General features: G+C 47.0%; 1 protein-coding gene across 1 annotated transcript in view; it reads right to left on the bottom strand.

Moving 5' to 3' along the window:
* Nucleotides 1–26,581, bottom strand: part of LPIN2 (lipin 2) — a 157,934-nt gene that overhangs the window by 71,079 nt on the left and 60,274 nt on the right. Inside the window, exon 4 of the mRNA XM_089678201.1 lies at nucleotides 24,532–24,818. Within this exon, the coding sequence (XP_089534327.1) occupies nucleotides 24,532–24,818 (287 nt within the window). The remainder of the gene's footprint in view (nucleotides 1–24,531; nucleotides 24,819–26,581) is intronic.

The raw sequence follows: 26,581 nt of genomic DNA, 5'->3' as shown, positions 1-26,581 counted from the left end.
TATATAGGGGCCCATGGCAGATTAGGGGCCTGGCAGCAGCTATGTGAGGCCCGTAATCTGCCTGCACCCTATGTCAAAAAATTTAACACACCAGCAGTGTGAAGAGACCTGAAAGTGGCACATGGCAGCAGAGTGTGGCGATGGAGACAGCAGCAATGGGAGGCCGTACAGGGACCCATGAGAGACTCTAGACTTGGCAGCAGCATGAGGAGGCGGTATATAGGGGCCCATGGCAGATTAGGGGCCTGGCAGCAGCTATGTGAGGCCCGTAATCTGCCTGCACCCTATGTCAAAAAATTTAACACACCAGCAGTGTGAAGAGACCTGAAAGTGGCACATGGCAGCAGAGTGTGGCGATGGAGACAGCAGCAATGGGAGGCCGTACAGGGACCCATGAGAGACTCTGGACTTGGCAGCAGCATGAGGAGGCGGTATATAGGGGCCCATGGCAGATTAGGGGCCTGGCAGCAGCTATGTGAGGCCCGTAATCTGCCTGCACCCTATGTCAAAAAATTTAACACACCAGCAGTGTGAAGAGACCTGAAAGTGGCACATGGCAGAGTGTGGCGATGGAGACAGCAGCAATGGGAGGCCGTACAGGGACCCATGACAGACTCTAGACTTGGCAGCAGCATGAGGAGGCGGTATATAGGGGCCCATGGCAGATTAGGGGCCTGGCAGCAGCTATGTGAGGCCCGTAATCTGCCTGCACCCTATGTCAAAAAATTAAACACACCAGCAGTGTGAAGAGACCTGAAAGTGGCACATGGCAGAGTGTGGCGATGGAGACAGCAGCAATGGGAGGCCGTACAGGGACCCATGAGAGACTCTGGACTTGGCAGCAGCATGAGGAGGCGGTATATAGGGGCCCATGGCAGATTAGGGGCCTGGCAGCAGCTATGTGAGGCCCGTAATCTGCCTGCACCCTATGTCAAAAAATTTAACACACCAGCAGTGTGAAGAGACCTGAAAGTGGCACATGGCAGCAGAGTGTGGCGATGGAGACAGCAGCAATGGGAGGCCGTACAGGGACCCATGACAGACTCTAGACTTGGCAGCAGCATGAGGAGGCGGTATATAGGGGCCCATGGCAGATTAGGGGCCTGGCAGCAGCTATGTGAGGCCCGTAATCTGCCTGCACCCTATGTCAAAAAATTTAACACACCAGCAGTGTGAAGAGACCTGAAAGTGGCACATGGCAGCAGAGTGTGGCGATGGAGACAGCAGCAATGGGAGGCCGTACAGGGACCCATGACAGACTCTAGACTTGGCAGCAGCATGAGGAGGCGGTATATAGGGGCCCATGGCAGATTAGGGGCCTGGCAGCAGCTATGTGAGGCCCGTAATCTGCCTGCACCCTATGTCAAAAAATTTAACACACCAGCAGTGTGAAGAGACCTGAAAGTGGCACATGGCAGCAGAGTGTGGCGATGGAGACAGCAGCAATGGGAGGCCGTACAGGGACCCATGACAGACTCTAGACTTGGCAGCAGCATGAGGAGGCGGTATATAGGGGCCCATGGCAGATTAGGGGCCTGGCAGCAGCTATGTGAGGCCCGTAATCTGCCTGCACCCTATGTCAAAAAATTTAACACACCAGCAGTGTGAAGAGACCTGAAAGTGGCACATGGCAGCAGAGTGTGGCGATGGAGACAGCAGCAATGGGAGGCCGTACAGGGACCCATGACAGACTCTAGACTTGGCAGCAGCATGAGGAGGCGGTATATAGGGGCCCATGGCAGATTAGGGGCCTGGCAGCAGCTATGTGAGGCCCGTAATCTGCCTGCACCCTATGTCAAAAAATTTAACACACCAGCAGTGTGAAGAGACCTGAAAGTGGCACATGGCAGCAGAGTGTGGCGATGGAGACAGCAGCAATGGGAGGCCGTACAGGGACCCATGAGAGACTCTGGACTTGGCAGCAGCATGAGGAGGCGGTATATAGGGGCCCATGGCAGATTAGGGGCCTGGCAGCAGCTATGTGAGGCCCGTAATCTGCCTGCACCCTATGTCAAAAAATTTAACACACCAGCAGTGTGAAGAGACCTGAAAGTGGCACATGGCAGCAGAGTGTGGCGATGGAGACAGCAGCAATGGGAGGCCGTACAGGGACCCATGAGAGACTCTAGACTTGGCAGCAGCATGAGGAGGCGGTATATAGGGGCCCATGGCAGATTAGGGGCCTGGCAGCAGCTATGTGAGGCCCGTAATCTGCCTGCACCCTATGTCAAAAAATTTAACACACCAGCAGTGTGAAGAGACCTGAAAGTGGCACATGGCAGCAGAGTGTGGCGATGGAGACAGCAGCAATGGGAGGCCGTACAGGGACCCATGAGAGACTCTGGACTTGGCAGCAGCATGAGGAGGCGGTATATAGGGGCCCATGGCAGATTAGGGGCCTGGCAGCAGCTATGTGAGGCCCGTAATCTGCCTGCACCCTATGTCAAAAAATTTAACACACCAGCAGTGTGAAGAGACCTGAAAGTGGCACATGGCAGAGTGTGGCGATGGAGACAGCAGCAATGGGAGGCCGTACAGGGACCCATGACAGACTCTAGACTTGGCAGCAGCATGAGGAGGCGGTATATAGGGGCCCATGGCAGATTAGGGGCCTGGCAGCAGCTATGTGAGGCCCGTAATCTGCCTGCACCCTATGTCAAAAAATTAAACACACCAGCAGTGTGAAGAGACCTGAAAGTGGCACATGGCAGAGTGTGGCGATGGAGACAGCAGCAATGGGAGGCCGTACAGGGACCCATGAGAGACTCTAGACTTGGCAGCAGCATGAGGAGGCGGTATATAGGGGCCCATGGCAGATTAGGGGCCTGGCAGCAGCTATGTGAGGCCCGTAATCTGCCTGCACCCTATGTCAAAAAATTAAACACACCAGCAGTGTGAAGAGACCTGAAAGTGGCACATGGCAGCAGAGTGTGGCGATGGAGACAGCAGCAATGGGAGGCCGTACAGGGACCCATGAGAGACTCTAGACTTGGCAGCAGCATGAGGAGGCGGTATATAGGGGCCCATGGCAGATTAGGGGCCTGGCAGCAGCTATGTGAGGCCCGTAATCTGCCTGCACCCTATGTCAAAAAATTTAACACACCAGCAGTGTGAAGAGACCTGAAAGTGGCACATGGCAGCAGAGTGTGGCGATGGAGACAGCAGCAATGGGAGGCCGTACAGGGACCCATGAGAGACTCTGGACTTGGCAGCAGCATGAGGAGGCGGTATATAGGGGCCCATGGCAGATTAGGGGCCTGGCAGCAGCTATGTGAGGCCCGTAATCTGCCTGCACCCTATGTCAAAAAATTTAACACACCAGCAGTGTGAAGAGACCTGAAAGTGGCACATGGCAGCAGAGTGTGGCGATGGAGACAGCAGCAATGGGAGGCCGTACAGGGACCCATGACAGACTCTAGACTTGGCAGCAGCATGAGGAGGCGGTATATAGGGGCCCATGGCAGATTAGGGGCCTGGCAGCAGCTATGTGAGGCCCGTAATCTGCCTGCACCCTATGTCAAAAAATTTAACACACCAGCAGTGTGAAGAGACCTGAAAGTGGCACATGGCAGCAGAGTGTGGCGATGGAGACAGCAGCAATGGGAGGCCGTACAGGGACCCATGACAGACTCTAGACTTGGCAGCAGCATGAGGAGGCGGTATATAGGGGCCCATGGCAGATTAGGGGCCTGGCAGCAGCTATGTGAGGCCCGTAATCTGCCTGCACCCTATGTCAAAAAATTAAACACACCAGCAGTGTGAAGAGACCTGAAAGTGGCACATGGCAGCAGAGTGTGGCGATGGAGACAGCAGCAATGGGAGGCCGTACAGGGACCCATGAGAGACTCTGGACTTGGCAGCAGCATGAGGAGGCGGTATATAGGGGCCCATGGCAGATTAGGGGCCTGGCAGCAGCTATGTGAGGCCCGTAATCTGCCTGCACCCTATGTCAAAAAATTTAACACACCAGCAGTGTGAAGAGACCTGAAAGTGGCACATGGCAGCAGAGTGTGGCGATGGAGACAGCAGCAATGGGAGGCCGTACAGGGACCCATGAGAGACTCTAGACTTGGCAGCAGCATGAGGAGGCGGTATATAGGGGCCCATGGCAGATTAGGGGCCTGGCAGCAGCTATGTGAGGCCCATAATCTGCCTGCACCCTATGTCAAAAAATTTAACACACCAGCAGTGTGAAGAGACCTGAAAGTGGCACATGGCAGCAGAGTGTGGCGATGGAGACAGCAGCAATGGGAGGCCGTACAGGGACCCATGAGAGACTCTGGACTTGGCAGCAGCATGAGGAGGCGGTATATAGGGGCCCATGGCAGATTAGGGGCCTGGCAGCAGCTATGTGAGGCCCGTAATCTGCCTGCACCCTATGTCAAAAAATTTAACACACCAGCAGTGTGAAGAGACCTGAAAGTGGCACATGGCAGAGTGTGGCGATGGAGACAGCAGCAATGGGAGGCCGTACAGGGACCCATGACAGACTCTAGACTTGGCAGCAGCATGAGGAGGCGGTATATAGGGGCCCATGGCAGATTAGGGGCCTGGCAGCAGCTATGTGAGGCCCGTAATCTGCCTGCACCCTATGTCAAAAAATTTAACACACCAGCAGTGTGAAGAGACCTGAAAGTGGCACATGGCAGCAGAGTGTGGCGATGGAGACAGCAGCAATGGGAGGCCGTACAGGGACCCATGACAGACTCTAGACTTGGCAGCAGCATGAGGAGGCGGTATATAGGGGCCCATGGCAGATTAGGGGCCTGGCAGCAGCTATGTGAGGCCCGTAATCTGCCTGCACCCTATGTCAAAAAATTAAACACACCAGCAGTGTGAAGAGACCTGAAAGTGGCACATGGCAGCAGAGTGTGGCGATGGAGACAGCAGCAATGGGAGGCCGTACAGGGACCCATGACAGACTCTAGACTTGGCAGCAGCATGAGGAGGCGGTATATAGGGGCCCATGGCAGATTAGGGGCCTGGCAGCAGCTATGTGAGGCCCGTAATCTGCCTGCACCCTATGTCAAAAAATTTAACACACCAGCAGTGTGAAGAGACCTGAAAGTGGCACATGGCAGCAGAGTGTGGCGATGGAGACAGCAGCAATGGGAGGCCGTACAGGGACCCATGACAGACTCTAGACTTGGCAGCAGCATGAGGAGGCGGTATATAGGGGCCCATGGCAGATTAGGGGCCTGGCAGCAGCTATGTGAGGCCCGTAATCTGCCTGCACCCTATGTCAAAAAATTTAACACACCAGCAGTGTGAAGAGACCTGAAAGTGGCACATGGCAGCAGAGTGTGGCGATGGAGACAGCAGCAATGGGAGGCCGTACAGGGACCCATGACAGACTCTAGACTTGGCAGCAGCATGAGGAGGCGGTATATAGGGGCCCATGGCAGATTAGGGGCCTGGCAGCAGCTATGTGAGGCCCGTAATCTGCCTGCACCCTATGTCAAAAAATTTAACACACCAGCAGTGTGAAGAGACCTGAAAGTGGCACATGGCAGCAGAGTGTGGCGATGGAGACAGCAGCAATGGGAGGCCGTACAGGGACCCATGAGAGACTCTGGACTTGGCAGCAGCATGAGGAGGCGGTATATAGGGGCCCATGGCAGATTAGGGGCCTGGCAGCAGCTATGTGAGGCCTGTAATCTGCCTGCACCCTATGTCAAAAAATTTAACACACCAGCAGTGTGAAGAGACCTGAAAGTGGCACATGGCAGCAGAGTGTGGCGATGGAGACAGCAGCAATGGGAGGCCGTACAGGGACCCATGAGAGACTCTAGACTTGGCAGCAGCATGAGGAGGCGGTATATAGGGGCCCATGGCAGATTAGGGGCCTGGCAGCAGCTATGTGAGGCCCGTAATCTGCCTGCACCCTATGTCAAAAAATTTAACACACCAGCAGTGTGAAGAGACCTGAAAGTGGCACATGGCAGCAGAGTGTGGCGATGGAGACAGCAGCAATGGGAGGCCGTACAGGGACCCATGAGAGACTCTGGACTTGGCAGCAGCATGAGGAGGCGGTATATAGGGGCCCATGGCAGATTAGGGGCCTGGCAGCAGCTATGTGAGGCCCGTAATCTGCCTGCACCCTATGTCAAAAAATTTAACACACCAGCAGTGTGAAGAGACCTGAAAGTGGCACATGGCAGAGTGTGGCGATGGAGACAGCAGCAATGGGAGGCCGTACAGGGACCCATGACAGACTCTAGACTTGGCAGCAGCATGAGGAGGCGGTATATAGGGGCCCATGGCAGATTAGGGGCCTGGCAGCAGCTATGTGAGGCCCGTAATCTGCCTGCACCCTATGTCAAAAAATTAAACACACCAGCAGTGTGAAGAGACCTGAAAGTGGCACATGGCAGAGTGTGGCGATGGAGACAGCAGCAATGGGAGGCCGTACAGGGACCCATGAGAGACTCTAGACTTGGCAGCAGCATGAGGAGGCGGTATATAGGGGCCCATGGCAGATTAGGGGCCTGGCAGCAGCTATGTGAGGCCCGTAATCTGCCTGCACCCTATGTCAAAAAATTAAACACACCAGCAGTGTGAAGAGACCTGAAAGTGGCACATGGCAGCAGAGTGTGGCGATGGAGACAGCAGCAATGGGAGGCCGTACAGGGACCCATGAGAGACTCTGGACTTGGCAGCAGCATGAGGAGGCGGTATATAGGGGCCCATGGCAGATTAGGGGCCTGGCAGCAGCTATGTGAGGCCCGTAATCTGCCTGCACCCTATGTCAAAAAATTTAACACACCAGCAGTGTGAAGAGACCTGAAAGTGGCACATGGCAGCAGAGTGTGGCGATGGAGACAGCAGCAATGGGAGGCCGTACAGGGACCCATGAGAGACTCTAGACTTGGCAGCAGCATGAGGAGGCGGTATATAGGGGCCCATGGCAGATTAGGGGCCTGGCAGCAGCTATGTGAGGCCCGTAATCTGCCTGCACCCTATGTCAAAAAATTTAACACACCAGCAGTGTGAAGAGACCTGAAAGTGGCACATGGCAGCAGAGTGTGGCGATGGAGACAGCAGCAATGGGAGGCCGTACAGGGACCCATGAGAGACTCTGGACCTGGCAGCAGCATGAGGAAGCGGTATATAGGGGCCTATGGCAGATTAGGGGCCTGGCAGCAGCTATAGGAGGCCCATAATCTGCCAGCACCCTATGTCAAAAAATTCAACACACCAGCAGTGTGTGAGGAGACCTCAAAGTGGCACATGTTTGAGGCATGATTCATGGCGGATTTAGTCAGTTGTGTCAGGAACTGGTGGTTTGAAATCCAGACTAATCCACGCCTGATTCATTTTCACAAACGTGAGTCTCTCCACACTTTGGGTGGACAGTCGTGTCCTCCGCGGAGTTACAATACCTCCTGCCGCACTAAACACGCGCTCCGATGCCACGCTACTGGCCGGGCATGACAGCCTTTCAAGGGCAAATTCAGCTAGTTGGGGCCAAAGGTCAAGTTTCGTTGCCCAGTAGTCAAGGGGATTGTCTACCTCGGTTGGCAGGGTGCTGTCCAAGTAGGCCCAAGCCTGTTGTTTGAGCTCCTGCTCCAGGTCCACCTGATGCTGCTGCTGCTGCTGCGGCTGGTTAGTAGTTTCCTCACTGCGCTGGTGAAGAAAGCTACTCATCATCGACTGCAGACTGAGGCAGCCACTGCTGGTGGAGCTGCCACTGCTCCTACCACCCCACCCCTCCCCTGCTGCCATGCCAGCGGAACGCGAGCGCACAGGGCCCACAGTGTCTGAGGATGGACGTTGGCGCACAAAGGCAGAGACCAACTGACTACATAGGTGGTTTTTATAGTACGTAATTTTGGCCTCCCTCTCAGCAGGTGTGAAAAAGGCCACCATTTTGGACCGGTAGCGAGGGTCCAACAAGGTGGACAGCCAAAAGTCATCCCTCTGTCTGATGGTTATTATTCGGCTGTCGCTACGCAAGCAACCGAGCATGCTATGGGCCATTTGTGCCAAGGAATGCGAGGGACTCCCTGCCTCCATCTCCACAGCATACTGCCACGGTGCGTCTGGGTCCTCTGTCTCCTCCTCCTCCTCCTCTACCAGATGCTCCTGCTCCTCCACTCCTGTCCGCTGAGTGGAAAAACCACCCATTTCACTCAATAATTCCTGAGCACAAATGTCCTCCTCTACCTCCTCCTCTTCTTCCTGTCCTGCCCCCACAGGGGTCATGTGGCGTTGACATCTGTGCGCCACGTCTACCGCACCCTGACCAGCCATTGTTAACAGCATTTGTTCCAGGACGTGCAACAGAGGAATGACGTCGTTCATCCCATAGTCCTGCCGACTCACGAATAGCGTGGCCTCCTCAAAGGGCCTGAGCAAGCGGCAGGTGTCACGCATGAGCTGCCAATGGCTGACATCTAAGTTACACAGGGGAGTACCTTTATCCGCTTGTAACATCAGGAAATCGGTGATGGCCTTTCGCTGCTCGTAAAGGCGGTCTAACATGTGTAGGGTTGAATTCCACCTTGTTGCAACGTCGCAGATCAGGCGATGCTGTGGAATTCCGTTCTGCCGCTGCAGCTCAATGAGGGTGTTCTTTGCGGTGTAGGAATGGCTGAAATGCATGCACAGTTTACGTGACATTTTAAGGATGTCTTGCAGTGGGATGGTGGATTTTAGGAACCGCTTGACAACCAGATTGAACACGTGAGCCATGCATGGCGCATGGCACAACCTTCCTTGACGCAGAGCAGACACCATGTTCTTTCCGTTGTCAGTCAACATGGTTCCGATTTTTAGTTTGCGCGGAGACAGCCATCTGTCGATTTCTCTGTTCATTACACTCAGCAGTTCCTCCCCTGTGTGACTACGTTCGCCAAGGCATACCAGGTGCAGCACAGCGTGACACCGTTGCGCCCTGCACATGTGATATGCCGGTCGGGTAATGGGACTTGGCACGGGGGTGGCGGCTGAGGACACGGCGGAAAAAGAGGTGGTAGAGGCGGACATGCTTGCTGGACCAAGGACGTGCAAACGTGGAGGCAAAAGCGTCGTGACCTGTCCAAGTTGCTGGTGCGGCTGTGCCGGCACCACGTTCACCCAGTGGGCCGTAAATGACATGTACTGTCCCTGACCGTAGTTACAGCTCCACACGTCGGCGCTGCCGTGCACTTTGGCAGAGACCGACATGCTCAAAGACTGGCCCACCATCTCTTCTACATGTGAATGCAGGGCTGGCACTGCCTTTTGGGCAAAGAAATGACGGCTTGGCACTCTCCACCGCGGCGCGGCACAAGCCATCATTTCTCGGAAAGGTGCTGAGTCCACCAGTTGGAAAGGGAGGGACTGCAGCACCAGCAACTTGGACAGGAGGACGTTCAGCTTTTGCACCGTCGGGTGCGTGCTCGCAAACTGTTGTCTCTTGGATACGGATTCCAAGAAAGACTGTTGACGGAATCCGAGAAGAGGAGTAGCAGGAGAAGGAGCATCTGAACGAGCGGAAGATGCCAATGAGCGACAACTCCCCTCAGCAGAGGTGTTGGAGCCTTGACTGGCTGATAGAGGGCGATTGACGACGTCGGGTGACGGAGCAAGTAACGGAGCGGGTGATGGAGCGGGGGCTGGGGCAGGCAGAACCGCCGTATGTTTATCACGGTTTTCCCAGGCCACCGAATGGTGACGCTGCATATGCTGACGCAACGCTGTAGTCCCAACATGGGCCCCCTGGCCACGCTTGCATTTCTGGCCACATAGTCGACATACGGCTACGTTTACTTCCTCGGGCGGCTTGAGGAAAAATTGCCACACCACCGAGTAGGAAACTTTGCCCCCGCTACTCTTCACTGGCTGACTGCTACTTCCTCCGTGCGCACCGGCACCACTACTGGCCGTGGTGGTAGGCTGCAGTGGAGCTGGTGCTCTACTCCGTGGACGTTTGGCTCCACTGACACTGATGCGACCCTGCTGCTGTCTCCTGGGCAACCCACCGACTGTTTTGCTCGCTGCCAAGCTGCCACCCTCTTCTCCTGATGATGCGGAAGAAATTGCCTGATGACGACGAGGCTGCCAAGTGCGATCAACCTCCTCATCATCAAGTAGGGTCTCCGCCTCACTACTAGCCCCCTCGGCTGCGTCTGGGTCAGGAGACAGACCTGTCTCTAGACCGGCTACCGAGCCACTCTCCTCGCCAGTACTTGTTCGCTTGGCTGCTGAAAAGGCCGATGTCTCCCCCCGTTCCTGACCGCCCTCTGTTAGCTCTTCCTCACTGTACAGTGGGGCTGAGCCCACAGCATGCGATACTTCGCTTGGTGAGGGAACAGCAAAGGACAGGGGCAGGTAGAGGACACGTGATTTCAGTGGGCTTGGTCCCGGGCCATGCCAACTAACGGTTGTGTCTGACGTACCCACCGACCGTTGGCTGTAGGTGTCAGAGGTGACCTGGGAAGAGGAAGACGACCGAGCCAACCAATCAATGACGGCAGGGTTGTCGGTGGAGACACGACCGCTGGATGACACCGGGAGCACTGGCCTCTGGCTGCGAATACTGCTGCCTCGACCCCTTCCTCTGCTGCCACGTCTGCTCGCTCCTAAAACATTGCCTCCTCTGCATGTTGTCTGACATACTATTTAATTCAACGATTAGGTGTCCCTGAGTAACAATTCTCTGGCACTCAGTAACAATTCTGTCTGTCCCTGAGTAACAATTCTCTGGCACTCAGTAACAATTCTGTGTCTGTGCGAGTAACAATTCTGTGTCTGTGCAAGTAACAATTTTGTGTCTGTGCGAGTAACAATTCTCTGGCACTCAGTAACAATTCTGTCTGTCCCTGAGTAACAATTCTCTGGCACTCAGTAACAATTCTGTCTGTCCCTGAGTAACAATTCTCTGGCACTCAGTAACAATTCTGTCTGTCCCTGAGTAACAATTCTCTGGCACTCAGTAACAATTCTGTCTGTCCCTGAGTATGAATTCTGTGGCCCTGAGTAACAATTCTGTGTCTGTGCGAGTAACAATTCTGTGTCTGTGCAAGTAACAATTTTGTGTCTGTGCGAGTAACAATTCTCTGGCACTCAGTAACAATTCTGTCTGTCCCTGAGTAACAATTCTCTGGCACTCAGTAACAATTCTGTCTGTCCCTGAGTATGAATTCTGTGGCCCTGAGTAACAATTTTGTGTCTGTGCGAGTAACAATTCTCTGGCACTCAGTAACAATTCTGTGTCTGTCCCTGAGTAACAATTCTCTGGCACTCAGTAACAATTCTGTCTGTCCCTGAGTAACAATTCTCTGGCACTCAGTAACAATTCTGTCTGTCCCTGAGTAACAATTCTCTGGCACTCAGTAACAATTCTGTCTGTCCCTGAGTAACAATTCTCTGGCACTCAGTAACAATTCTGTCTGTCCCTGAGTAACAATTCTCTGGCACTCAGTAACAATTCTGTCTGTCCCTGAGTATGAATTCTGTGGCCCTGAGTAACAATTCTGTGTCTGTGCGAGTAACAATTCTGTGTCTGTGCAAGTAACAATTTTGTGTCTGTGCGAGTAACAATTCTCTGGCACTCAGTAACAATTCTGTCTGTCCCTGAGTATGAATTCTGTGGCCCTGAGTAACAATTTTGTGTCTGTGCGAGTAACAATTCTCTGGCACTCAGTAACAATTCTGTGTCTGTCCCTGAGTAACAATTCTCTGGCACTCAGTAACAATTCTGTCTGTCCCTGAGTAACAATTCTCTGGCACTCAGTAACAATTCTGTCTGTCCCTGAGTAACAATTCTCTGGCACTCAGTAACAATTCTGTCTGTCCCTGAGTATGAATTCTGTGGCCCTGAGTAACAATTCTGTGTCTGTGCGAGTAACAATTCTGTGTCTGTGCAAGTAACAATTTTGTGTCTGTGCGAGTAACAATTCTCTGGCACTCAGTAACAATTCTGTCTGTCCCTGAGTAACAATTCTCTGGCACTCAGTAACAATTCTGTCTGTCCCTGAGTAACAATTCTCTGGCACTCAGTAACAATTCTGTCTGTCCCTGAGTAACAATTCTCTGGCACTCAGTAACAATTCTGTCTGTCCCTGAGTAACAATTCTCTGGCACTCAGTAACAATTCTGTCTGTCCCTGAGTAACAATTCTCTGGCACTCAGTAACAATTCTGTGTCTGTGCGAGTAACAATTCTGTGTCTGTGCAAGTAACAATTTTGTGTCTGTGCGAGTAACAATTCTCTGGCACTCAGTAACAATTCTGTCTGTCCCTGAGTAACAATTCTCTGGCACTCAGTAACAATTCTGTCTGTCCCTGAGTAACAATTCTCTGGCACTCAGTAACAATTCTGTCTATCCCTGAGTATGAATTCTGTGGCCCTGAGTAACAATTCTGTGTCTGTGCGAGTAACAATTCTGTGTCTGTGCAAGTAACAATTTTGTGTCTGTGCGAGTAACAATTCTCTGGCACTCAGTAACAATTCTGTCTGTCCCTGAGTAACAATTCTCTGGCACTCAGTAACAATTCTGTCTGTCCCTGAGTAACAATTCTCTGGCACTCAGTAACAATTCTGTCTGTCCCTGAGTAACAATTCTCTGGCACTCAGTAACAATTCTGTCTGTCCCTGAGTAACAATTCTCTGGCACTCAGTAACAATTCTGTCTGTCCCTGAGTATGAATTCTGTGGCCCTGAGTAACAATTCTGTGTCTGTGCGAGTAACAATTCTGTGTCTGTGCAAGTAACAATTTTGTGTCTGTGCGAGTAACAATTCTCTGGCACTCAGTAACAATTCTGTCTGTCCCTGAGTAACAATTCTCTGGCACTCAGTAACAATTCTGTCTGTCCCTGAGTATGAATTCTGTGGCCCTGAGTAACAATTCTGTGTCTGTGCGAGTAACAATTCTGTGTCTGTGCAAGTAACAATTTTGTGTCTGTGCGAGTAACAATTCTCTGGCACTCAGTAACAATTCTGTCTGTCCCTGAGTAACAATTCTCTGGCACTCAGTAACAATTCTGTCTGTCCCTGAGTAACAATTCTCTGGCACTCAGTAACAATTCTGTCTGTCCCTGAGTAACAATTCTCTGGCACTCAGTAACAATTCTGTCTGTCCCTGAGTAACAATTCTCTGGCACTCAGTAACAATTCTGTCTGTCCCTGAGTAACAATTCTCTGGCACTCAGTAACAATTCTGTCTGTCCCTGAGTAACAATTCTGTCTGTCCCTGAGAATGAATTCTGTGGCCCTGAGTAAGAATTCTCTGGCACTCAGTAACAATTCTGTCTGTCCCTGAGTAACAATTCTCTGGCACTCAGTAACAATTCTGTCTGTCCCTGAGTAAAAATTCTGTGGCCCTAATAACGTTTCTGTGGCCCTAAGTAACAATTCTCTGGCACTGAGTAACAATTCTGTCTGTCCCTGAGTATGAATTCTGTGGCCCTAACTAGCGTTTCTTTGTCCCTAAATAACGATTCTGTGGCCCTCATTAACAAGTCTGTGTCCCTGAGTAATGGTTCTCTGTCCCTAAGTAACTTCTCTCTGTCCCCAATTCTCGTTTCTGTGGCCCTAACTCTGTCCCTGTCCCTAGTACAGAGCGGTCTGCCTCTGTTCAATGACTGCAGGCAAATGAAGATTTCCAAAATGGCCGCTATATATACCTCGACCATTACACAGTGCTGGCTGGCTGGCTGCTGATTGGCTGATGCGATCACATGTCGTTGAGGAATGCATTATGGGGCAGCGCGCCTTGTCTGCGCGCCTTCCCCGACATCCCCGCTCCGTCGCCGCACATGTCAGCCGCCATTTTCGGAAAAATTTCGATTCGCGCGTCCGAATTAGGCTGTTTTTCGGATTCGGCACGAATCGAAATTTTTCCGATATTCGACTCGAATTCCACTTCGGATACTTCGATTCGCTCATCTCTAAACTCAACTTTTCAGATAAGCCTAAGTATTAGAATGTAAGCTCTTTTCAGAAGAACCCTCCTTATCCTCTTGTATTGAATTGTATTGTAACTATACTGTCTCCATTTTATAAACTGCTGTACAAACTGTTGGTGCAAAATATTTAATAGAAAAAACATAATTTGTTGGAGAAATGCTGACTACACAAGACCTCTCCTATTTCACATGGTTTGGCTTTTTAACTAAGTGCTTATCGAAAACCATGGCCTAATTTACTACAATTTAAAGTAAAGTAAACCCGACTTTTCTCAGTAGTGTTCTCAAAGGTAGAACAGATTGATTATGACAATATAACATACATAACAGCAGAGATAATTCCTGTCTATTGGGGGCTCAATTGCAGTCTATGGTGAATTATAGTCAATTCTTTAAAGGAGTTTCTGAAAAATGCAACACAACACATCTCAACATATATCAAAGCCAAACAATAACATGTATACTGGTATGAGCCATGGACAATTTAAAAGTGAGGACACCAATTGGTCAAAATACAGTTTCTTTTTGTTCACACAGTTTATTAAAGAAGATTTTTTTTTGTTTAATTAGAGTAGCTTGCTATATAACCTTCTACATGACTGTTAACTCATAGGAAAATGATTACAACTCTGGGTCTTTGCATTCCCTTCAATTCAAATTCCATCTTCTTTCCTTGAATTCCCAGACTAACTAGTCTACATTAATTCAAAGTCCTACGAATGTATAATATATAACAGATCAGCTAAAATATTTCACATTCATCATGGGATTTGTATATGAAAACTTGAAAAAACAGGAACCATTTCAAAGTATTATTTTGCAATATCTAGTCTGTCATATCACTTTATTACTAGGCAATTTAATCTATTGTGAAAGAAGTTGCAAATAAAGGAGTGGAACATGCCCCGGGCAATAGAATCTGTTTATTGTTTTCAGAAATGGTATTTAACCCAAAGACAAAATGTGGTATATTTCAGATTTACAACACACTGGGGTAGATTTACTAAAGCCAAATAGACAGTTGCTGCAGAGATTAGAAATAAGGGGGACATTCGCTGACTTCCATCATCCAATCATGTGCAAGCAAAAATGCTATTTCTTCTTTTTTTTTTTTTATTTCCTTGCACGTGATTCTTTGCAAAGTCAAGCTTTACCCCATTTACTAAGCTCTGGAGCAACTTTGCAAAGTGCACAGTCTATTTGCCTTTAGTAAATCACCCCCATTTATTATCAAAACGTCACCCTGACCATATTCTATAATCATCCTATAAAGCAACAGATCTCAAATGTATATGGCTCAAGGGACACTTTAACATGTTTCTGCCCGGCCTATAGCAGATTGACGGGTGGGTGGGACACTCGCCATTGTGACTGGGCATCATATGACATCCTGTCAAAACGGACATAGCCGATGACATATCACTACACCGGCCCGTTGTCAATTTCATGTGACCTATGTCAGGGCTTGAAAACGCTGCTCGCCCGCTCGTCAAATGCGAGGAGAAATTCCTCTGTGGCGAGCAAAGATGAAGCATAGAGCGACTGCACCTGCGCTCCAAGCCTCATTATGAAGCAGAGTTCCGGTTTACAACTTCCGGTTTCCGGCTCCGCTGAGAGGAGACACCCTCTCCACCGCCGCGGGGGACTCGGAGGGACTAGGAGTAAGTACTATATACAACATGTACTATCACTATAATGGAGTACAGGGGAGCTGGGATATAGATTACTCAGTAATGTATATCCCAGCTCCCCTGTACGCCATTATAGTGATATGACATGTATACAGTAATGTATATCCCATCTCCCCTGTACTCCATTATAGTGATATGACATGTATACAGTAATGTATATCCCATCTCCCCTGTACTCCATTATAGTGATATGACATGTATACAGTAATGTATATCCCAGCTCCCCTGTACTCCATTATAGTGATGACATGTATGCAGTAATGATTACTGTATACATGTCATATCACTATAATGGAGTACAGGGAAGCTGGGATATACATTACTGTGTAAAGTTTTATATTTTGGACTCTTTATTCTAAAGAAAAATGTAATTTCATAAGCTTTAAGGGAGCGGGGTTGGGGGCGGGGTGGAGTTTGGGGCGGACCTCGGCAAGGTTTGTGGGGTAACTGGTGGAGAGTAAGTTTTGTGACCGGCTAGTAGGTCTGGACTCGAAGTGCTGAAAAATAAAATAGTAAAAAAAAAATAGAAACATTTGAAAAAAAAAGTAAATAAAATTCTACAATTATTATTTCACCAAAGAAATGTAGCAGAACACATTTTGACCTAAATTTATGAATAAATGTTATTTATTTGAAAAATTTTATAACACAAATGAAAAAAAAAAATGTGTTTTTTTTTTTTCAAACGTTTCAGGTGTTTTTTGTTTTATTTAGCAAATAATAAAAAACTCATTGGTGATTAAATACCACCAAAAAAAAGTTCTATTTGTGTAAAAAAAATGATCAAAATATCATATGGGTACAGTGTTGCATGACCGCACAATTGTCATTCAAAGTGCGACAGCCCTGAAAGGTGAAAATTGGCCTGGGCAGGAATTGGGTATAAGTGCCTGGTATTGTAATGGTTAAACAAAGTCATGGGTACCCTTGTGCAGCTATGTTCACCACCACTATGCACTCACCAGAAAGCTACTGGATAGCAGCAAAAATTGATGGTCACTGTTCACAATCCTGGGCTGGAGATCCTCCTTTTCTTAAAATGGGGTGCCTCGGGACTGTTCATAATTTTAAAGGGTGCCTCGGGACTGTCCATAATTTTAAAGGGTGCCTCGAGACTGTCCATAATTTTAAAGGGTGCCTCGAGACTGTCCATAATTTTAAAGGGTGCCTCGAGACTGTCCATAAATTTAAAGGGTGCCTCGGGACTGTCCATAATTTTAACAGGTGCCTTGATTGAAAAAGGGTTGAGAAACACTGCCTTAGCCAATAAAGGGATATCACTTTAAACTTTAATCTCTAAACTGTTGACATACATTTACAATAAAGCCTTCTTTTTGCAAATGTCTCCATCTAGTGGTTGGAAACAGCACTGTACCCATCCACAACTAACCTCTCACTAGGCCTCCAGGGTGTGCCTCTTTGGAGAGAAAAATAATGCGGAAACAATGAGCTCCGCTCACAAACACCACATGACATGACAGCGTTTTCGAATTACAGAAAAAAACTGTAGGTTTGATAAATTCTGGTGGTTTTTGAAACTTGATTAATTCTGTGTCTGGTTTCAAGGAAGCCTGTGTTGAGAGAAATCTGCAGGTTGCCATTGTGGACACCCTTCTGAAAAGAATAAGGGCCCGTTCACACTACAGCACAGCACGGGAAACCTGCAATCTGTGCGGGTTTCCCACTCAGCATTCAAAACGCACTGCCCTTGTGAGCTCCAGCGGGTGTCAGTGCACTGTTAACAACTCCCAAACACAGATCACAAGTGAAGTGCGTTTGCCCACATCGGATCGCATGATACAAAAAGTACCATGCGATCCGGTTGCAGTACATGTCCAAAAGTAGTGCATGCACTACTTTTGATGTGGTGCGATTTCAGCCTATTCAAAATGAATGGGTTGAAATCGCACCGCACAGAGTCGAGTGTAAAATCGCACCGAACATGCAGCGTGTTCCTGTGCGAATTCTTGTGTGAGTGACTGTCTATGGCCTCATATGGAGCAAATGGGCACCTGGTGCACTCGGGATAGCCCTCCATCTGTAATCTTTTCTTAGGCGAGAGTGACAAATCCCAGCTGTCCAAAGCCTCCTGGGATACTCACATCACGGATCCCAGGAAGTTTAGGTACAATCTAGAACACACTGCACATGCTCCACGATGTGTCATCAGGTGGCTGGCTGCAAGAACCTACAGGAGACAACAGCTCACAATGATGTATGGAAAGAAGATGCTGCCACCGGACCTGGAGTGCAGCGGCACCATGGCGGCTTACAGCAAGACAAGTTCCTCTTTAATTCAGAAATTACTGTAACTTTCAATGCACTTAACTTTCAGGCAACAAGTATTTTCCAAAAAAAGTTCAGCAGTGGCAGTCTCCATATTTTCTTGGTGTTAGTTTCTTTAATGTTTCTCCCTAAAGGCAGGCCACAGAAAAAGATGCAGTATATGTATATCTCCTCTCCAGTGTGGCTGCAAAGCCAAGGCCTGTTGTGATCCTCCTGACCTAGCTCACAAGGAGATCTGATGGCCTGCAGACAGTTTGTTTTCTTTTCTATACATCGATCAACATATTCTCACAAAGATTTTCCAACAAGCTAGAAATCAGTATGTGACCAGAAATGTTTTAACACAGTGTGACGGGCTTGGTGTTCCTAAACGGTCGACTCTTTCATTGACTGATGCTTACAAGAAATCTCTTTATTTGAAAGTAATATGCTAGGCAAAACCCAATCCTCAGAGTGCAATGCTTAGCAAAATAGCCACCAAATATAAATCAACTATGTAAAGACATTTTCAAGAGTACATACACGCTTTGGAACATAAAAAACACCAAAATAACACCAATGTATAACTAAAGCCAAAAGGTTTTATTTAGTATTGACTAGGGAAGAGAAGGATACAAATCCTTGTCAGGTTTTTGATATTCTTTCATTGGGGAGATTTTATTTTACTTCTTACCCCTTAGACACAACAGCAAATAAGAGGAAACCTCTCCAAAGTGAGGTAAGCTGGCCATACATGTAGCACATTTCAGCCCATTCCTGAGGAACCACCCAACAGTTGACCTGTGGGTGGCCTGGTCGGTGTCCTACTGGCCGGAATGCTTTGATATGAGAATCATGGGAGGTGGATGGAAAATTGTCAGATGTACAGTTGCTGCATCCAGTCAGATGCTTCCACTATTTGGGTATTCTGACAACCACAGGTGTTGGCTGTCAGACTACGATAGCCAGCAAGGGAGATCCTTCCACCATACAGGCTGGAGGAATCGAGTGATTTCTCTTGTTCAGCTTGCAGGGCTGAAAGAACTTTGTGGAAGGAGATGAACAGAAGTTTTTGTGCTGTGGGAGTCTATGGATACTCTTGCAACTGTAACCAAGCATTATAGAAAGCTTTGCCTTGCCCTCTTGGTACACTATCCAAATGTAGAAAATTAGGTCCTTCTTTAGTTCCCTTTGAAATGGTTCTTTATGTTATCTTCTCTTTTTATACAGCTGGTGTCAACTATTCAGCAATTTTCTTATTGACATTTCATGGGAATGAGCCCCACTGTTATTTATTGCTGTATACCCATTTATTGCTTGTCACATTTACTAGAATGTAACTCATGCAATCTCTCTCTTTCCCTGTCTTATTTTTTGTCTCTTAGTCTCTGTCTCAAAATAGCGTGGGCGTTCAGTTCATTATTCCAGGAAAAGAGAACAGAGCTCCTTATCCATACTCTTGAAAATGCAACATGCCAAATGTATCACACTTGCATAATTATTCTGAAAATTGGGCCATTCTGAAACAAAGTAGATTTTAAAAATAATTTCATGCTAAGCAAAAATAAGAGGTAAGGTGTGAAACTCTTGTATGATAAAAGATATGTCAAAGTCTTCATGAACTGTCTGATAAACTTTCTTGACAGACTAAGAAAAATATCAAAGTGGAACTCTGCCAAGCAGTAGCCCTATTAATGGCAACATAAATCATCATGCTCATTTGAGAAAGAAAAAAACATTACTGTAGATGAAATATTAAGTCTTCTCCTCAATCCCCTGTTCTTTGTATTTCATACATTGTGCGATAATACCCCATACTTGGAGTTCCTTCAAATGCACTGACTGCTACTGGAAGGACACACATCTACTAAGTCCATGGCAATAAAAGGATTAATTGTTATATTGTTCAAATATTCTTAAAGTAAGCCTGCTTTGAATGAAGCCTGGGAGCTGCCGCTGACCGCCTTGTAAAAATGTTAATTACCTGCTTCTTATACTAACCCGCTGGCTTCTGTACTGTCTAATTCACTGACTCGGAAAACGTATGCAGATCAGGAGATTCAGAGAAAAAGGAAGAAGCCTTCTTCTGCAGACTTGCTCTATTTTAGTATCTCAAAAGTACTAAAGAAGACTTGTAAGCATGACAGCAAGGCAACGAGGATTTTCAGATGTCAGCAATGGCAGGTTCCATATTTGTCTCATGGTAGGATTTCTTTAATTCGGCAACATTGTGAGAGGAATGTTTGTCACACCTTTCACAGTAATATAAAGAGTAACGAAGACTGCAGAAACTGAGCCAATTAGGAATTATTTCAATTAGCTCATCTAAACAGGTATGCTAAGGGTGCCCTCATGTGGATAAACTATTAATTGCGCAGGGCCCTCGATCCCCTCATGTTTTGCATTGTATTGGTATTGTTCTGTCACGTTCTGTCCCCCTTTGTAATGTACAGCGCTGAGCGAACTATTGGCGTTTTATAAATACTGTATAATAATAATAATAATTGCAAACAACTCAAACAGACCAATTTAAAGTGGTAAGATCAAGCCATTTCTGGCACTTTTTGCTTACATGTAACGTGTATTTTTTGCTAGAAAATGTCTTACAACCCCCAAACAATATTTTTTTTTAAAGCAGAGGCTCTAGAGAATAAATTGGTGGGTTTTGCAATTTGTTTTTAATGTCAAATGGAATTGTCTCAGCAATTTTTTAAATGCAATTTTCTGGTAAAAAAATGACATTTTTTGTAAAATATAAAAGATGTTACGTCGAGTAAACAGATACCAAACCCGTGCAACAGCAACAAATGAAGCAAATTTTATTATCCATAGGCGACGCATAAAAAACCTTTACAGGTTACCACTGTAGACTTACAGGGGAGGCCTAGTGCTAGAATTACTGTCCATGATCTGACATTCGCGGTGATTACGCATACAGTTAGGTCCATATATTTGGATACAGGCACAATTTTAGTTTTTTTTCAGGTATTTATCAAAAAGAGAGGTATAGCCTTGAAACGCGTCAGCCATTAAGAGGTCTACAGTCCCCCACAGACATCTTCCAGGGAGATTGGACCATGCTCTATTTCTAGTGACATGCTTTTGATGTTATTCTTTTGTGAGTATAATATTTTTTGCCGATTGCCTCTCGGGATCAGGAAGGAATTTTTTTTACCCTGCAGGAGAAAATTGGATCGTGCTTTGCTGGATGTTTTTTGCATTCCTCTGGATCAACTGTGGGTGTAGGATTAGAACCTTTTTTTTTTTTTTTTTTTTTTTTATGGTTGAACTGGATGGTCTTTTTTTCAGCCAGACTATATAAAAAAAAATAATTTCTATTTTAAAAAGGTAGTGCACTAGGCTCGTGCACCCTCTTTTTGTTTCTTTGTATGCAGTTCTTTTGAATTTCCCTGATCTGCTGAGGGCAGTAAGGCTCACATTCCTTAAATACTCCATGTGGGGCTACAGACATTGTCCAGCGTACGCGTTTAGGCATCCGGTTGCTTTTTTCTTCTTACATGCAAGCCCCACATCTCCATCACAGTAAGGTCCAGGTAAGACAGCACCAAGGATCAGTAGTTTCCAGAAAACTGCAAGATGAATTCTCTTGGATTCACAGAATACATAAACCCTTGAAGAAAAAATAGCTTGTTATCCTGGGGAGAAAAACATCAAATTCTCCTGGAATGCTAGCAAGAAACTAAAGCATGCATGTGAGTGGGAGGGGTTATACCTGGCTGGCTAACAGCATTTTTGTTTGCCAGTGTCGATTTCTTTTGAAGGCAGTATACCGTAGTTGTCTGGGAATTCCTTCTTTTTTTTGTAATTCCTTTATATTCATATGACAGTGACTACAGACAATGATCATTCACAAGTGGGTACTCGGGTAATACAAATATATATGAGCAAGGCAAAAACAGGCAGCAGATAAGGGGTATATCAACACCGGATTGTTAGGTATCCATATGACAGGAATATGGGATCCATATCAAGTTATGTGGGCACCTAACAGCAAACCACAACCAATGAAACCAGGACAGCATACTCTGCTTTAGCTTGTAATGTCAGTGGCTCTATGGACACAATAGAGTTAGGGCATGGCAAACAAAGTCAACATCAGGGAGTTCCCAAGAGGGAAAGGGGAAGGGGAAGGGTTGGTAGCAAGGGAGAAAAAAAGAAGGAAGAGGAAGGGAAAGGGGGGAAGTGGGAGAAGGGTAACAGAGTTGTCCCTCTCCCGCACAGGATACAGCAGAGCAGGCTTTACTGGGAACCGGACAGCTCATTGAGATACAAATCAGTGTACACAAAATAGTTCCATGGTCTCCATATTTCGATGCAGGACTCCTCCATGTTTGCTGACTGAGATCACAGCTCGCCAAAATGGCTGGATTCCCACGCACAACCAGCAAATACAGTTCATTGTTCCCCCTCTGCATCGCAGCACCAGCAAGTATCTGGGATACGTGGGAAGATACGGTGGAGTAGGGACCCTGTACCATCTGGTAAGCATTTTGTAACTAGATTCCTGAAACCTCATTGCTATAGAAGACTTTTAGCAAAATGAAGCATTTTCTTCCTCTGGCTAGGGGTGAAACTCATACCAAGATCAGATTCCCATTTTGCAAGAAAGGGAGGTATGTAATCTTCACCAAGGTGTGTTAGCGTGTCAGAGTAAGAAAGGGAATGGCGTACTGGATCCCCCGCACGACATATCGATTAGAATCCAGTTAGCGACCAAAAGATACTCGGAGAGAGAGAAAGCTGACGAAGGAAGTGGCGCAACTGAAGTCCACCCCAGAAACCCAGGGGAGGGGTCAGCCAGGCGAGTGATATCAGTGGCAATCAACCGCCCTTCTGATCGTAGAAAATCAGACAACCTTGAACTTGGGAGGCGATGAAATTACCCCTTTTGGAGTTCGGGAATAAATTCTGGGTTGCCCACGAATGGAATCATAGGTGAGAGGCGGAGAGACCGCAGTATTGTGAAATGTCACTTTTGCAACTCGGAGAGTGCTGCCGAGGGTGGGATGTGTACACAATTCCTTAGGTAGTAGGGATGCAATCCAGGGCCAACTCGTTGAGGTACTCTGGGAGTCCTCCATCTCCATAGAGACCCAAAGTTTTACATTTCCATAACAATGCCAGTTAATTATCCTGGTAATGTGCACTGCCTTGCTAGTAAGTGTGAATATCTGGAAGGGCCAACCCTCCAAAGGATATAGGCAAGGAAAGACTGTGTAGTTTCTGGTGTGATCTCTTATGGGACCAGACAAAGACCTGGAAAAAAGATTGCAAGCAAATGGGGACAGCTTTAGACAAGTAAAGAATCCGGGGAAGTATGGCCATTTTAATGGGATTGCAGTAACCGAGCGAAGTCAGCATCTAGGAGTGCAAATGCAGTAAATCTTCTTTAAGCTTAATAAGAAGAGTTTCAATATTTTCTGAGTAAAGCTTGGCTGGGTCTGGGGTGATGTTGGTCCCTAGGTACCTGATCGCATCATGCGCCCATTTGAAGGGGAAGAAAGGCTGTAAGCTGCAAACAATTTCTGGGTCTGTAGAGACGTTTAGCGCAGAAGACTTGCCCAAGTTAATTTTAAAATGTGACAGCTCCCTATATTCCTTCAGGGATCGGAGGAGGTTCGGTAAAGAAATGAGCTGATCCATAACAAAGAAAATCAAATCGTCGGCAAAAGCTGCCACCTTATGCGTCCCAGAGAACTTCTGATAACCTGCTATTGGGGTTCACACGTACTTTGCATAAGAGAGGATCCAGCGTGAGAATGAATATGAGAGGTGAGAGGGGGCACCCCTGTCTCATCCCATTCGAGATTGGGAAGAAATCGGATCTGGTCTCATTGACTTTTACAGCAGCAGAAGGTGAAGAATCTACCAAAGCATCGAGGGCCCAAAGGCCTATGTGCTTCATGGGCTCCCGAATAAAGAACCAATGGACCCTATCAAATGCTTTTTTCATGTCCATTGACAGCAATATGAGTGGGGTCTTTGAGATCCTGGCGGCGTGAATCAGATTAAGGATGCGGATCGTGTTGTCACGCGGCTCGCGTAAAGGGACAAAGCCTGATTGATCTTTGTGTATCTGACAGGGTCTCAGAATTCCTTCTGATCCTGTGTCCCTAATGATTGATAAAGAAAAGTGTCATTCTTTCAATGGTAGTGAGGTGTACATGTTCGAAAAGGTGTGAAAGAGGCCATCCACAACATTCTGGACATCCACCCCTTCGCAGGGGAAGGAAACCTTTGACACCATCTGTCATCTTCATATAATGTGGTTTTAAAATCTCTACCTGGTGAAATGACAACCGTTCACAATTTTGATCATGTAGCTTAAAAAATGAACACCTATCCCAGACTGGCCTACCTATCCTTGGCACCATGGTGATTGGATTATGTAATTGGAACTGGCCAGTCTCAAACTTTCAGACCTCCCTTCATATTTTTGAACAATCAACATTTGCATTGATACATTCCATAATGATTGGTTTAAAGTGACTGAGTTACCTTGTGTGGCTATAAACGCTGGCGTATGAAGAAGCTACTTGGATTATGATGAGCAGTAAATGTCTTCAACAGTACAAGTCCAGCTGAATGTGATCAGATACTGCCAGCTATACCATTACCTGGATAAATAAGAACCTTCACAGACACAACTGTGGTACGTTACCTTGGTGGATGAACTGGACTCTCCTCATCAGAGCTGATTTCAATTTCAAATATTTCCTCAGCTCCAGTGGTAAGGGGAACATCCTCCTTCTTGTCATGTTTAACTCTCCTTCTTTTCCTCTTCTTCTTTTTCACAGACCCTGTGCTAATGTTCTCAGGCTCTGTGGTGTGAGACAATGGAGAAGTTTCTTCATCTTCCCCTGAGTTTGGCAAATGGCTATGGACATTCATAAAAAAATGGTCATCTGTAGGTATAGGTGAGGTAGCCAGGTATGCAGGAACCTGTTCCTAAATGCAAAACAGAATAGAAAAACATGAAAAAGGTAAAACTACATACTACTAGCATTGTGGCCTTAATCTTACTTAAACTGCTGACCAATGCTTGCATAGGAATGACACAATTGCTATATGGGGTGTCTTCAGACACCATACTCTTAGCAAGATATTCTTCTATCTAATGACAGTTCACACTTTTAGACCACATTCACACCCATTCATTGTGCCAAAGCAAATATTGTAGCATCTTTCATTTTAAATGGCACTCAAAAGTACTAGAGGAGCGCATCTCTAACACCCCTACTTTTGCAGCACATCACATTACAACATGTAATGCTGCACCATGCATTGGCTGGGTTACGTCTGCTAAACTAGAGCAGGTGCATTTTCTTTTTTGCTATGGTGCATTGGCAGCCCATTCAAATAAGCAGGCAGCCCTAACACTACGCACGTTAACACAATACACCAGATAGCTCAGATGTGAATTGGGCCTTAAAAAAAAAAAAAGCCTGATTCTGAATCCCATGTAAAGCGATAAAGAAGTGATCTCCCCATTAAGTAGCCAGGGTGCCAAAGGGCATGAGACATACCCCACCTTTATTGCCAATACTTTAAATGTCCATATAACGATGGAGTGCAGAGAAAATTGCACATAAGTTGGGGTTATACAATACTTGGAAAATATTTTCAGTCTAAAAATGCAAATTTAACCCCATGAAAAAAAAAACAAAAAAAACAAAAAAAACACATCACTAGCCTAATTTTATGGTTTATAGTAACCTCTTCTTTTCTGACAAACTTTCATTTGGAAAATAGTAATATTTGCACAGCATACCATTTTAACCAGGACAGGACATGCACCACCAAGCACATACATTTCTCTTTCCCCACAAATACATTTATGAATTTAAAATTAAAGTTCCAACTCATGGTGGCAGAATTCTTATTAGAGCTGGACCCCAAAGTGTTTCATACATGAGGTGAGTTGACGCAAAATTAGATGTCCATAGTCCCACGGGGGTGTAAGAGATAAAAAGGGCACGATGGGAGGGGGAGGGAGAGAGGGAAAAGGGGGACAAGGGCCACTTGGTGGATCCAGTAGAAAGACCATAGAGGACCACAAAACGGTTAATACCTCAAAGCAGCCTCCAAGTAGAGCAGAAGCAAATCTCCAATGTCACTTGTAAAAAAGGAATAAAGAAGGTGCCACTGAGTGCAGACTGTTAATACTTTAATTGTAAACAATAGTGTAAATGAACACTCAGATTGTGAAGGATAAAATAAGACACATCTGTAGTCCAATGCAATGGAATCCAGGAGTGGTTAGCATTTTCTGCAGGTGATTGGCGTCCAGTTCCTAGGTCCAGAGGCCGGCTGTCAGAAGATGAGACCGAAAACCACTGTGTACCTGCGTTCCACATACATACATAACGTTTTTTCGGTCCCATCTCCAGACCTAAGAATTGGACGGCAATCACCTGCAGCAAATGCCAACCACTCCCGGATGCCATTGCATTGGACTACAGATGTGCCTTATTTTATCCTTCACAATGTGAGTGTTCATTTACACTATTGTTAACAATTAAAGAGTTAACAGTCTGCACTCAGTGACGCCCCTCAAAGTCTTTCACCCTCTTTGTGTATGAGCTGGTGAACAATTTCATCAAAATAGAATCTTCATGACTGGATTTTAAGGATTTAAGACTGCTAAAACCTCATACCAGCAGCATACAACCATCACAAATGAACTAATGCTTAATGAGGACCCTAAGTAA

This window comes from Staurois parvus, unplaced genomic scaffold, assembly GCF_062004578.1.
Source record: "Staurois parvus isolate SC_StPar_1 unplaced genomic scaffold, SC_StPar_1.0 ptg000015l, whole genome shotgun sequence".
Taxonomy (NCBI): Eukaryota; Metazoa; Chordata; class Amphibia; order Anura; family Ranidae; genus Staurois; species Staurois parvus.
The sequence above is the reverse complement of the archived record's forward strand: the minus strand, read 5'-3'. Positions and strand labels throughout refer to the sequence as shown.